The sequence below is a fragment of the Cyprinodon tularosa genome, unplaced genomic scaffold (genome assembly GCF_016077235.1).
Source record: "Cyprinodon tularosa strain WSP-4 unplaced genomic scaffold, ASM1607723v1 ctg131, whole genome shotgun sequence".
Classification (NCBI taxonomy): Eukaryota; Metazoa; Chordata; class Actinopteri; order Cyprinodontiformes; family Cyprinodontidae; genus Cyprinodon; species Cyprinodon tularosa.
In genome coordinates this window covers 84,894-99,921 of record NW_024038126.1, presented here as the reverse complement: position 1 = coordinate 99,921, position 15,028 = coordinate 84,894, and the positions used below count along the sequence as shown (strand labels likewise).

Here is a 15,028-nt window from a genome sequence, read left to right as displayed (position 1 = left end):
ATGGAAACATTTAAAAATAATTAACAAGAAATAATCAACTATATAACAAGTGACTGTGATACACACACACATATTATTTATGAACATTTCATCACGTCATCATCCAAGGAGAGTTTATTTTAAGTTAATCATTGATATTGGTAATTTGAAAGAAATAATAAAAAAAAAACGTTTGCAGGTCCCAAGAGAGTCCAAAAACTGGATCTCCTCATTTACATGAATGTATAAATATAGAGTAAAGGTCTGCAGCTGCATCCTGTAAGAACAGTGAGGAAGATGTAGATAGAGGTTTCACTGACAAGAACTGAAAATCTGTTTAATTGGTTCGCATGATTAAATATTTCTATCTTTTTTTTTAAAATCAAAGCAAAAGCTGATTTACTATAATAAGGATTGTTTGTGTCTAAGGTATGGAAGAGAAAAAATAAAGTTTTCTTTATCATCACAGGGAATTTCTAATCTAATATTTAAAACTTAAAAAGATTACTAATTAATAATCACATCATCTTCTAAAAAATCTTTTTTTAATGTGTAAAGTTGTTGAAAATCTAATTTAGTGCTGCTTCTGTGGTTAAACTGACTTATACATTTATCTTATTCTATTTAGAGGTTAAATTAAACTTTTAATTGTGAAGATTAGGATTAAGCGGTCATACATTTTGTAGGAATAGCTAATCATGGAAAAGAGTGTGGCTACAGTACAGTAGACTTTAATTTGCATTGTGTCACTGGCTTTGGAACAATCCATCACATGGAGCATGCATGCAGTGAAAGTGGAGAGGAAAAACTCCCTTTGAACACGTAGAAACCTCCAGCAGATCAAGGTTATTTACCAGAACATCTACCACAAAACTCAGCCTTCAAAAGCATCAAAATCTGCTCCAATCCAAATACTTTCACTCCTATGAGGGACATTTATGTGGCTGCTATTGTAATATTTTACTCTGCCATTGACCTGAACCTTGTTACTCAGATGATTCCTGATGTCCATTAATACACCAATAAAACCATTAATACACCAAATATAAATTTACTTAGATTTCAGGTCAGAAGGCTCCTGCATTGTGCAGGCACGCTACTTAATCAAATTATAAAGATATTGATAAGATATCAAAGGCATCTAATTATGATCTAATCACCCATTTTCAATGGGGATATAATTTAGTATTACACTTTAACCTCAGATTATTAGCCGTTTCAAACACCATTTCATGTTGTGAACAATTTCTGCACAATTCAGGTGGAGCAGAAAAACTAAATAATTCTCTGCACATCTTTAGTCCTGCCCTGGGATTACAGAATGAAGAGGTCCCTGATGACCTCTACACTCCAGATGTTTACCATCCAACCAGCAACTCTATATTGCTGGTCTGGAGGTCCAACACTATTCAGCGATTTTAGTGGCACAAAAAAGATATTTACTTCCATCCTTCTACTTCAACCTCTAAGGTGCTAATGTAGTGATCAAAGTACAGATGAGCTGCATGTGCCTGATTGACTTTTACAGGGACCTGTATGGATGAAAACAATATTTGACAGTTTCTGCCCAATAGGTCAAAATCAAGTATAACATATTGTAGAAATGGTGGTAAGTTTAACTATATTTTCACTGCAGGATATAGCTTGTGATTTTTTTTAAAGTAATCTCATTCATTGTAAATATGGTCTTAATCAGTCCAATCCAATCATTCAATTCACGAATCCCAATTCGAAATGTTAATGTTACGTTTAAAAATGTAGGTTCATAAAAGAGAAACTGAGTCCGCACAGAATAGGGATTTTTGACCTCTGCAAAGGGAGAGAGCCACGTTCAGCCACATCTGCTCTCTGGTGGGTTTCCTCAGCAGAAGCCTTTTTATTAGCAGATCATAACACATGGGGTGGGTTACAGAACAGTGTTCTTCTGACAAGGCAATTGATCAGGTCATAGGACAAAATGCTCCTCTGATTGAATCACAGAATAGAGTGGTCTCCTGATAACTGTGATTATCCTTGCACAAACATCAGCAATTTTCTACCACCGTTGCATGACATTTTGCAGTAAACAGAGTTTAGCATCTCATTTCTTTAAAGTTCCATATGCACATACATTAGCTTTATAATCATCATTGAACAAACCTGACAGTTATTTTAATGATTTTGGTAAAAATGTTTAGTTTCATGTTATTATCTTCAAAACTAGAAAGAAAAGAAAATAATCTATGAAATAAAATCTTTATTTCAACCCAGCTTTTCACCTCCAGTGTTAACAATATTCTAAACAACTAAGAGAATTATCAATCTAAAAACATACAAATAAGTAGTTTCTAATGTACAATCATATATTTTTGTTAATGATATTTATGTTTCCTGTAAATTAGTGACCATAATTTTTAAGATGTTGCAACAAACTTTGGCAAAAGACAGAGTAGATGAATGTAAAAAAAAAAAAAAGACTAAAAAAGAAACTGTTAAGTAACTCTTGAGAGTGGTCAAAACTTTATCTGCATTAACATCTGCAAACAAAATGAAAGACATGAGTGAAATGTTGGTTTGAAAGACACACAGAGCAATCCAGAGTTAGCTCACAGCTTCAGCTACTACAACTAGAAACCACTGATTATGGCCAAAATCTTGTTTTCATGATGGACACAGACCTTAACCTTCAGAAACACAGAAAGGCAGTTAGCCTTTTTATCACCTGAAGAACATTTCAAGGATTAAAGGATTAATGTCCAAGCAGGATTTAGAAAAACCCATTCATATATTTATCTTTAGTAGAATTGATTACTGCAATACTGTCCTCATAGGTATACCTTTATTTTAATTTTATTTAATGGTTTCTATCAGTCATGTAAAGTACTTTGAAGTTTGCCTGTGATGAATTATTCCATTGGCATAAACTTGCTTTGCCTACAGGTATAAAGAATTTCAGAAGAAAACATATTAAAGAGGAGTTTTACCATAAAGTATCAGAGCTCCTCCTCCTGTCTGTTCCTGTTAGTCTGAGTCTTCTGATAAATATCTCCTCCACCTCCTCTCCTCATCCTCTAAACTCTCTCATCTGTCAGCAGTGAGATTACCCTTAGAAAATCCAAGATCATTCTCAGCACAAACTGACAACATGTTGGGGACCCTCTGCTCTCTCATCACGGCTCTAACATGTAAGCAGGATGACTTACTGCAGACTGGAGCTCCTGTTGGATTCATCAGTCTGTGTGTTTCTCTTAACTTTATGTAATTTTGCTGTTTCCAGTTGTTAGTGGAGTGACAGTGGTGACACAGAAGCCTTCAGTTCTGACGGTAAGGAAAGGAGAGACAGCCACCATGGACTGTAACCTGGGGACTGTTACTAAGGCTGGCGCTCGTTGGTACAGACAGATTCCAGGGGGAGTTCCTCTCTATATGCTGAGGTTTTATCATGGCTGGAGTTCACCCAGCTATGACACTGGGTTCCCTCCTGCAAGACACACTTCCACTCATCAGTCAACATCAGATTATCGTTTGACTATCAGCAATGTTGAAAAAGGAGACTCTGCAGTTTATTACTGTCACACATGGGACAGCTCTGTTAAAGAGGAGGTATCACAGTGATTCACACCATTACAAAAACCTTGTCAATACTTCTGCTTTTTAACTTGTTGCTACTGCTACTGCAACTATGATGCATAAAGGCAAAAAACATTTCAAGGCCGAATTTTTGATCCTTAAGTCTTCATTTAATGTAAATACAATGAAAAATGATGCTTGTTTATGCTAACTTATTGAACACAGAACAATGACAGTGAGAACATTCTATTAAAATTAAAAAAAAAAAAAACACAAAGCTCAAGACTCCCTATGAAAACAACACCAGTTTATAAAAACTCCCATCTCAGTTTAACAACTAAACTAAGCAAAGTACACAATCTGGACCTAATAAAGTATTTTCTGAATTGTTTCATATTTGCAAAACTAGCAAGTCTCATTAACAGCTTGATTAATGATTTACTTCAGTCTCAATATAAAATCAAGGATCATGTGTTTACCCTTCCACAATCAAAGTACCATTATCAACAGAACTTTATTTTTTCATCTTTAATGATCAGAAACTAAGACAAAATGAGACAGTATAACTTATTCATCAAAAAAAGCTAAAACTGTAAAAGAAAAATAAAATCAAACCATTTTTTTTATGTAAGTTTGAGCAAAATGGAACTTTAAACATTGCAAGTAAATTTCCTATCCTGCCCTGTTTTATTTACCTAGATTCTTATACTTTGATTTAGCCTTCTCTTTTAAAGGTTCAACTCACAGCTATATTTTTAGGAACACAAACTGACAACATGCTGTGGCCTCTCTGAATTATAATTGCTGCTCAAACATATGTTCATCTCTGGTTCTTCTTATTATTTTTCTTTTTAAACTTAGAATTGTGATATCTTGAGGTATCACAATGGAGAAATCAGACTGATGCAAAAACATTCTCATTCCTTATGCATCCAGAATATCTGAGACACTGAGAAGCTGTCAGGTTTGGTGGATGTTTTTTGAGGACCCAGATTCAGAGATGAACAGGCAGAGATGATTTTTGTTTTGCAGATTTAATGAAGATGTTGATAGTACAGAAACAACTAATCCCGAAAAAACAGGCAAAGAAATCAGGAATCAAAAACTAGGAGACGCTCAGTGAAACTAACATAAGTAATAAAGAGAATCCAGCAAAGAGGAACTACACAGGAGATGTATATTTGATAAGATAAGACTCCATCTCTCACTTTCATTTCATATCAGCTCAATAGTCGAACGAAGGTGCCAAAAGAAGGAAAAGGTGCATGGCGTATATAGCGCATGGGAGAAACATACAGTAAATGGGCTAATCAGTTAATAGGGAGCAGGTGTGGGCAGGAACAACTAAATAGTAAGGGGAACGAAAACGGACACTAGGGGGCAAGAAAATACACTCCTCAAAAAAATTAAAGGAACACTTTGAAAACACATCAGATCTCATTGGGGAAAAAAATCATACCGTTTATTTATACTGATATGGACTGGGTGATGTGTTAGAAACAAAAGAATGTCACATCGTTTGATGGAAATTAAAATTATCAACCTACAGAGGGCTAAATTCAAAGACACCCCAAAAATTACAGTTAAAAAATGATGCAGGAAGGCTAGTCCATTATGCTGAAATTTAATTGCAGCAACTCAAAATGGTATTCAGTAATTTGTATGGCCCCAACGTGCGTGTATGCAGGTCTGACAACGTCGGGGCATACTGTACTCCTAATGAGACGACGAATGGCGTCCTGTGGTATCTCCTCACAGATCTGGACCAGGGCATCACTGAGCTCCTGGACAGTCTGAGGTGCAATCTGGTGGCGTCGGATGGATCGAAACATAATGTCCCAAAGGTGTTCGATTTGATTTAGTTCAGGCGAATGTGGGGGCCAATCAATGGTATCAATTCCTTCATCCTCCAGGAACTGCCTGAATACTCTCGCCACATGAAGCCGGGCATTGTCGTGCACCAGGAGGAACCCAGGACCCACTGCACCAGCATAGGGTCTGAAAATTGGTGCAAGGATTTCATCCGGATCCCTAATGGCAGTCAGGGTGCCTTTGTCTAGCCTGTATAGGTCTGTGCGTCCCTCCATGGATATGCCTCCCCAGGCCATCACTAACCCACCACCAAACCGGTCATGCTGAATGATGTATTAGGCAGCATAACATTCTCCATGGCTTCTCCAGACCCTTTCACATCTGTCACACGTGCTCAGGGTGAACCTGCTCTCATCTGAGAAAAGCACAGGGCGCCAGTGGCGGACTTGCAAATTCCGGTGGCAAATGCCAATCGAGCTGCACGGTACCGGTGGCAAATGCCAATCGAGCTGCACGGTACCGGGCAGTGAGCACAGGGCCCACTAGAGGACGTCGGGCCCTCAGGCCACCCTCATGAAGTCTGTTTCTGATTGTTTGGTCAGAGACATTCACACCAGTGGCCTGCTGGAGGTCATTTTGTAGGGCTCTGGCAGTGCTCCTCCTGCTCCTTCTTGCACAAAGGAGCAGATACCGGTCCTGCTGATCCGTTGTAGACCTTCTATGGCCCTCTCCAGCTCTCCTGGAGTAACTGCCTGTCTCCTGCAATCTCCTCCATGCTCTTGAGATTGTGCTGGGAGACACAGCAAACCTTCTGGCAATGGCATGTATTAATGTGCCATCCTGGAGGAGTTGAACTGCCTGTGCAACCTCTGTAGGGTGCAGGTACAGTGCCTCATGCTGAAAGTAGTGACAGTGACCCTAGCCAAATGTAGAACGATTGAAAAAGAGTCAGAAAAGATGAGGAGGGAAAAAATATCAGTGGCCTCCACCTGTAAAACCATTCCTGTTTTGATGGTCGTCTTGTTGTTGCCCCTCTAGTGCACCTGTTGTTAATTTCATTAACACCAAAGCAGCTGCAACTATTAACAACCCCCTCTGCTACTTACCTGACCAAATCAATATCCCAGAAGTTTAATTAACTTGATGCTATACTCTGATTACAAAGTGTTCCTTTAATTTTTTTGAGTAGTGTAGCACATGAGCTTGTCACAAAGCTTATTCGCTCTTGACATATAATTTAAATATTGAATGAAATTAAACTTTCACACCTCAATGTGCTCATGGTATAAATACAGGGCCAATTCAGTTTAGTTCAAATCAGAGTATAAGTAATGACAAGTTTAAAATAATGTAAACATTACCATATATATACCGTTGAACTTCAGCAATCTATTATCATTTGAAAGCATTAAAAAGCATGTGGTAAATAATGCTGTTGCTGTTTTTTGTAGTACCTTAAATATCCCTGTTTTCTCTTCTCAGCTTCTTTATACATCTCAGTCATGTTCTCTCACCTTCATTTTAGGGAACATTGACACCACAAGCTGACAACAAGCTACTAATCTACTGTACAGCCATCACTGTTTTGTCCTGTAAGTTACAGCTTTGGTTCACTTTATTGTTCTTTTTTTGTAACATTGATTTCAAATTCCCATATGCTTTTGTATTTACAATTGCTGAAGCAGTCTATGTTTTGACCCAGACACCTGCTGTTCACACAGTTTCTACAGGACAACAAGTTGTTCTAACTTTCTTAGAGAAAATTGACATATATCATCTGGTACAAACATGTGCCTGGTGGGACTCCTCAGCTTGTTCTACCTTTCATCCTTCCCATGCATCACTACGCTTTAGAGCAAGTTTCTCCTCACAAAAATGTGACTCCAATTCCACTTCAAAAATTAACAAAAGCAGGCAAAGACAGGAAACTGTGCCCCACTAATGAAAAGGACCCCATGTTACTTAAAGTCCTCTACTTGAGGAAGAAACTCTCCTCCAACTTGAGGAGGGCAGACCACTTTATTCCAAACTAGGAGGAGCTGATCCTCATCCCTGCCACTTCACTCTCAGCTGTGAACTGTTCAAGTGAATGCTATAGGTCTTGGCAAAAAGGAGCCAGGATTGTGTCATAAACAGTTTTTAAATATTCTTAAAGATAGACAACAAACTTCTATGAAACAGTGTCACTGCTTTTAAATAGTTTTTAATGTTTTATATTTGTGCATATGTATTAATTGGTTTTATTTTTTGTAACCAGGTTGCAGTGTACTGGAGATCTCTGCCCAGGTCCCCCTTGAAAATGAGATCCAGATCTCAACGAGGTTTACCTGGTTAAATAAAGAAATGAAAAAAATGTACTATTTATGTTTTCATTTAATATATAACTAAATATTTGTAAGTACCATTAAATTATGAAATGTAGAATTGAATATTTAATGTGCTGTTAAATAATTAAACATACATCTTCAACAATAATATTAAATAATACAAAAAGTTATTAACATTTCTTTCAAATATAGATTTAATTATTTAACTTTTTATTTACTTATTTCATGGAGTCCATGCAGCAGACTCAGCACTGCCTCCAGGCTGGACCACAGTGAGCTCTCTCATTAACTTATTTCAGATCAAACCAGGGATATACAGGCTGTTTTTCATCCAGAGTTTGTAATACAAAAATGCAAGATGATATTGAAGTTTGTCCACATTTCCAGAGAAATTATAGACCTCAGTGTCAAAGCAAACAAGGAAAAAACTATCACATTCACTTTGTTTCATGATACAATCTGTCACATTCTGAATAAATCAAAGTTTTTTGTAAAGTGGCTGGATCTAAACAAAATGTGGTTATGAAATTAATAAACAATTCTCTGTTTCAACAAGTCTAAAAAGTTTTTGCTTAGTACGCTCACATGTAATTAGAGAAAAACACAAGTTATAGCGATAATTTGGTTAAGTTTTCATGATGCTTTATGGAGAAACATCCTCAAAAAGGAACAGTGGTTTAAAGGGAAAAATAGTACAGTAAAATGAAAATATCTGATTTTAATATCTGAAATTGGTTTCAGCCATGCCTCCAGGTTGCACCACAGTGAGCTCTCTCATTAACTTCAGCCAACCTGACCTTCCCTGATCTGACTTGGAGTACTGTTTGAGAAAAAGTGGATTTACTATTTCATGATGCTAAAATAATTAAAAACAAATCAAGAAAACCAAATTTAGTCAAAGAAGTCCTTCACACCATAACGTATCAGAGCTCCTCCTCCTGTCTGTTGCTGTTAGTCTGAGTCTTCTGATAAATATCTCCTCCACCTCCTCTCCTCATCCTTTAAACTTTCTCATCTGTCAGAAGTAAGGTCACTTCAGAAGGACCAAGATCATTCTTAGCAGAAACTGACAACATGCTGGGGACCCTTTGCTCTCTCATCACAGCTCTAACATGTAAGCAGGATGACTTACTGCAGACTGGAGCTCCTGTTGGAATAATCTGTCTATGTTCTGTTTACTGTAACTTTATGTCATGTCTTTGCTTGCAGGTGTGAATGGTGTGGTAGTTGTGTCACAGGTGCCTTTAGGAGAGACGGCCAACATGGACTGTAATTCAGCTGTTAATGGACCACGTTTTTACAAACAGATTCCAGGAGGAATCCCTCAGTTTGTTTTAAATTTTTATGAGGACTGGAGCGCTCCAGATTTTGGTTCTGGTTTCTCCTCTCCCAAATTTACTGTTAATCATCAGTCAAACTCAGATTATCAGCTTAGAATTAGCAATGTTGAAGAAGGAGACGCTGCAGTATATTACTGTAGCACATGGGATGACTCTGCTGAAGAGTTGGTATCACAGTGATTCACACCATGACAAAAACCTTGTCAATACTTCTGCTTTTTAAGTTGTTGATATGTGATGCACAAAGGATAAAAACATTTCAAGGCCAAATTTTAGATCCTTTAAGTCTTCATTTAATGGAAATACAAATCCCCTTTGGTGAAATATTATGGTTATTTAAGCTCATTTATTAAACACAGAACAATGACAGTGAGAACATTCTATTAAAATTGAATGAAAAAAACCCAAAGCCAAGACCCCCTATTAAAAAAAAACAATTCCAGATTATAAGAAATCCCATCTCATTTTAATAACTAAACTAAGGAAAGTACAATATCTGGACGTAATTAAGTATTTTCTGAATTGTTTTATATTTGCTAAACTAGGAAGTCTTATTAACGGCTTGATTAATGATTTACTTCATTCTCAATGTAAAATCAAGGATCATATGTTTACCCTTCCACAATCAAAGAGCCATTATCAACAGAACTTTATTTTTTCATGTTTAATGATCAGAAACCAAAGAAATATAAATTATTCACCCAAAAAAGCTACAACTTCATAAGAAAAATAAAATCAAACCATTATTTTTTTTCAAGTAAGCTCCAGCAAAATGGAACCTTAAACATTGCTTTTAAGACTGGAAGTAAATGTTCTTTCTTGCCCTGTTTTCATTTACCTAGATTGTTATACTTTGAGTCAGCCTTCTATTTTAAAGGTTCAACTCACAGCTATATATTTTAGGAACACAAACTGACAACATGCAAATTTTACATATATAAAAAAAAAGCTGTGTAAAAATGACATCTCTTCTCTTTCATTTCAAAAGCTTACAGCTATGTACGATTTTATTGAATATGTCAAACAGCACAAGTCTTTGTAGTGAAGTTTTTGCCTTTAATCAATGTGAAGTCCTCTCATTGTCAGAGCCATCCCATCTTTTACAGTAATAAACAGCAGAGTCCTGCTACTCTACTTTGTTGATGATCAAAATATTATCTGATTTTGATTAATGGTCGGATGTGAACTTTGGAGATAAAAACAGCCATACCAGGCTGAACTATCAACATCATGATAGATCAGCACAGACTGTGTGAATTTACCTAGAAATACACCAACAAGCAGGACTGACAGTAACAGTCCCCAGGTAACATTTTATGTTGGCTGTGTGACCTTTCCTCACTGTCACACCAGAAGGACCCTTACAAAATAGGTTAACAGTGCTCTCCCTTGAGTCAAGATGAGAACGTAATATAAAGTCTATTCATTTCGATTAAGAAATGAGAAATACAGACTATTTTTTGTTTTGTTTATTTTTTTTCTTTAATTTTGGTCTAATAATGCTCCAGGAATACATCACCATTGAGGCATTTGACATGTTTTCAGTGAAAGTTGGTCTCAGCAGGTTTCAGTTCCACTCCCTGATCAGAGACAATCAGGAGGTTTTTGTACGGCCATGTATACAAACTGAATCACTGTGGTATTCGGCCAAGGAACCAAGCTGATTGTAACAGGTAAGGATTTGTTTTAATTACTTTTAAATAAGAGTTTTTTCAAATTTTCTGTTTCATTGTCAAAGAATTACTTTTAAATATATGCTTAAAGATTGAATGTTCATATTTTGGCGATTTTTTTGTATAAATGTTTTACTTTGATCAAAAGTAAGGATCTAATGCAACTGATGAACGGAGTTGAAGTAAATTATGTAAAACTGTTACAAAAGGCTGTATCATGTTCTGTCAAATTTAACATGTTTACCAAATTGATTCTTTCCTCCTGAGACTGAAAGAAACCACATGATACAGAAATATTTCTTCTGAAATGATAAAAGTCGATAAAAACATCCAGAATTGTACTATTATTTTGAGGTAAGAATGACAGAAGAAGTGATATCATACAATTTGCTTTTTAATTTTTTGTTAACAGAGAAATTTTAATGGGATCAATTTTTTGTAATTAATGATTCTCTTAAACTTTATTTTATATTAAACTAAATATATTTTACATTTTAGATTACATCTGACCATCTTTTAAAAACGAATACCTCATAACAAAAATGAGGTTGTAAATATTACCTTTCCCATAGTAAATTCACAAGAATATAAATTTTAATGGATAATGCTTTTCTATCTGTCATAGGGATGTCATGTTCATTATCTTGTGTTTTAAGTCGCAACTAAATATGTAGTTTAAAATCTGACAAACCAAAAAAATCAAGCTCATAAACGTTGCTAGAATAACAGAAAATTCTAAAGAGCTTCAGTGTCATTACAAAGTTGTTTCAACTTTCATTTATGACCCATGTTTTAATGCAATCAAGTGCTATGTCGTTGCTGGCATAATAGTGTTATTTGATAATGTCCTCCATGTCTTTCCAGACTCCAGTCTCCCTCCTCCTGTCCTGACTGTCTTCCCTCCATCCAGTGCTGAGCTGCAGACCAACAAAGCCACTCTGCTCTGTCTGTCCAGTCAGTCTGCGCCTTTTGCAGATGTGAGCTGGTTGGTTGGTGGGAGTCCAGTGACCAGTGGGATCTCTACCAGCACTGCTGTTCAGAGACCAGACCAGACTTTCCACATCAGCAGTTCTCTGTCCATCCAGACATCAGACTGGAACATGAATAAGGTTTATACCTGTAAAGTGTCTTTGGGCTCCCAGACTGCAGAGAAAACCATCAACAAGTCAGGATGTCCTGCTGAAGAACAGTAGAGGACCACAATCATCTATAATCTGCTTCTTTATTGCTATTTTTTATGTTTCTGTTATTGTTTTTTTTTTTTTTTTTTTTTTTTTTTTCTAAAAACCTTAGCTATAGTTGTTACAAGCATGAATCTATCATTTGTAATGTATTTCTAATTAGCCTAGCCTTTAATCAATAAAAAACAGCAAAGCGAATATCACATTGATGTCTTAACATTTTTATTGTGTTGTGATTTAGTACTTTGACTCTTTCAGTTTTTTCAAATATCTCTCATCTCACAGGATACACCTGCAGGTCTCCTATTCTTTTTCTTCTTACAGTTTATGCAAATGATAGGGACATTTTTTTTTAGAGGAAACTTCCTGAGACATGTTTTAACTGACACTTTCTCAACGTTCAATAGATTTAACTATTTTCATCCATATGTGCAAAGCCTGAAATTAGCGGTGGGTAAACCAATAGTTCAAATTAAAATTCCCTCAACAAACATCATTAAGAATCAAGATCAAAATATGATTCATACAGACTGATCACAGTTTCTTCTCTTGTCACTTATTCATAAACATTGTGCAGCACTTTTAGCAGTCCCTATCCTCATTCTTTAACAGATAATGAGTTATGTCAACTCTGGTATATAAACTAATTATGATTTAGAGAACAAGAAATTAGCATTATCAATTCAGAAAGTTGAGCCCTTCATTTAAATATGGTATAAAAACTGAGGCGAGGTTTGCAGCTGCATCCTGTAAGAAAAGGGAGTAAAGTTCAGAGAGATTATGCTTCACTTATCAAGGATGAAAATGTGGTTTCATTTATCATCATCTTTCAAAAGGCTGACAGTTTTTTACTCAGCTCAAAAAAACAAGGTCTCACTTAAATTTTTTTGCTTGTGTTATTAGTAATATTATTTGGCCTATGTGTTACGAATTACTGGGAAAGCATTCGCCAAAAGCGGAACAGAGTGATTCATTTGAAACTGGAAATTTCGCTTTTACTAAAGGGTCATAAAATAGCTAATTATGTTCTTTCATTTATTCATTTTATTGATTAGCTTTCTAAACTCATAATAATACAGAACCAATTTGTAACATTTACTGTAAGACAGATTTGATCTTTTGTCTTTCCTCGCCCAAGAGGAACAAAGATAAAAACCACACCCCCTTTCTATTAAATAGAAACATATTTTTACATTCTCCAATGATCGCTTTATGAGTTCATATTTCTTAAATCTTTCCTTTAAAGTGATGAATGATCAAATTGGCTGTGTGCTCTATCTAGCTGTTCTGTATACACTGTTTGGTTTTACCATTTTAACTATCTTTTTTGTGTTCTTCCTTTGTATTTTGACTAAAATACTGTAAAGGGTTATAAATTCCGGTTTACAATGCAATAGAAGTTATATTTAGCTAGGTTGATCCTAAGATCATAGGTTTTAGGGGTGTAAGCACCCAGAGAGCTGTCTGGCAGAACAAGATACATTTCATTGCTTTCTACACATATTTTTGAAACTTGTTCAGTGCGTTTTGCTAATGACTGACTCCATCATTATCTACTGCATCATATCAGAGACGTTTGCCAAAAACCTAACAAGAAAAGCAAAAAGCAACATTTTTTAGAAGGTTATTCCAATTAAAGCTTTTAAATAAACTTGTGTCATGGAAACCTTTGAATCAGTTTTCATGAAATAAGTTTTCTCCCATGTGTGCCAAAATTACTCCCATGATATATGTAAAATAATCTACTGAATGAAATGTTTTTCTTTGTCAGTTTAACAACTGCTGTTTTTCCTGCTACTATTCTGTTTGTTTTCTTACCTGGTTTTTCCTGACCTGTTATTTTGCACACAGCTTGCTCCACTGCTCCCCCTTGTACACCTCTCCCTCTTTAGACTGGCAATCATTAATAATTCATTATAAATTCAAATAACTAGAAACTGAAAAAAATTATAACTATTAACAAATGATTCAGTAAATTTAGATATTCATTTCGAGTTTTGGTTTTAAACACAATTAAACAAACCAGTCTCAGACACATTAGAGCACCTCGCTGATGAACATTTCACCAACAAACCATCAATTGGTGCAGAAATCTTACTGATAATTTCAGAACCACCCGAATGCAGTGTTTTCCTCAAATTGTTGGTCAAAATTTAAGTTAAGGAGCTCCATCAGGCTTGTTTACTTGTTTTTTTGTTTGTTCATTATTATTACTGATGAACCAGAACATAATTGAAGGGGTTAAAAAACTAACTGCTGTATAGTTTTTTTTACAATGTCACTTTTTTTCTTTTTTTTTTTTTGCTTTTTATTGTAAAAAGCGCATACAGTATATATATAAATATATATATATATATATATATATATATATATATATCTATATATATATATATATAGCACACCAAAAAATAGGCTAAAAACACCTATGATTGTTTAGTATTACACTTTTTTACTTTTTTAGGCTGCACTTTGTTTGCAGTGTAAAAAAAAGACACATAAGTAGATAAAGGGCGCCACCTTGTGTTAGAGTGCTTTACTAAGAAAAGTGGCCAAATATAAAAGTCATGCCTGTTACAATGCTTTTTATGACCAGGATTTCAGTATTCTATTCTTACATTTAGCAGTGATCTCCTTAAAAAGAACAAGTCAGTAAGCAGTTCTCCTTGCTCTGCGTTGGTTGACTTATGAGCCTCCTTTGTGCTTGTAGTCAAGAAAAAAAATGCGAAAAGTCCCTAACATGAGTCCACCATCTTTAAGATAATCCATAAGAACTTCAATTTTATCAAACTTTGAGGGGAGATTGGATCCCTAACACATACAGACATCCACACTAATAGTCCTTTTAACTTTTTAAAGAACTTTAGCTGTGTGATGCTACATTGAAAAAATTAAGGAACACAACCAAATCATAAATTAAAAAAGTCTTAAGCTGTGAAGAAGAAATAACCTCAATATCAATTGAAAAAAAAAAACAGGCAAAAGGAAACAAGACTGCTGTATAATCTTTCCCTCTTTTTCTTTGGCTCAATCTTTGCAGTAAGATCATCTAAAATGTTACACAATGGTTGCATGTTGTAAGAGGTCTAGGAATATGTTGACTGTCTTTTTTATATAAAAATACATGATTCCTGAGAATCAGTTCAAACTATTATTTGCAAACTTTAGAT

At 35.4% G+C, this 15,028-nt stretch overlaps 1 protein-coding gene and 1 gene segment (V, D, J or C); both read left to right on the top strand.

Annotated features, from left to right (window-relative positions):
* Positions 1-3,057: 3,057 nt before the first annotated feature.
* LOC119778291 lies at positions 3,058-3,573 on the top strand. The segment is given in 2 exon segments: positions 3,058-3,143; positions 3,236-3,573. Coding segments are annotated over 2 exon segments (378 nt in total).
* Positions 3,574-8,741: 5,168 nt separating this feature from the next.
* Positions 8,742-11,878, top strand: LOC119778302 (immunoglobulin lambda-1 light chain-like). Its single transcript, XM_038277468.1, has 4 exons — positions 8,742-8,781; positions 8,877-9,171; positions 10,643-10,680; positions 11,545-11,878. Exons 1-4 carry the CDS (start codon positions 8,742-8,744, stop codon positions 11,871-11,873), a joined length of 702 nt encoding a protein of 233 aa, XP_038133396.1. The 3' UTR covers positions 11,874-11,878.
* Positions 11,879-15,028: the final 3,150 nt, after the last annotated feature.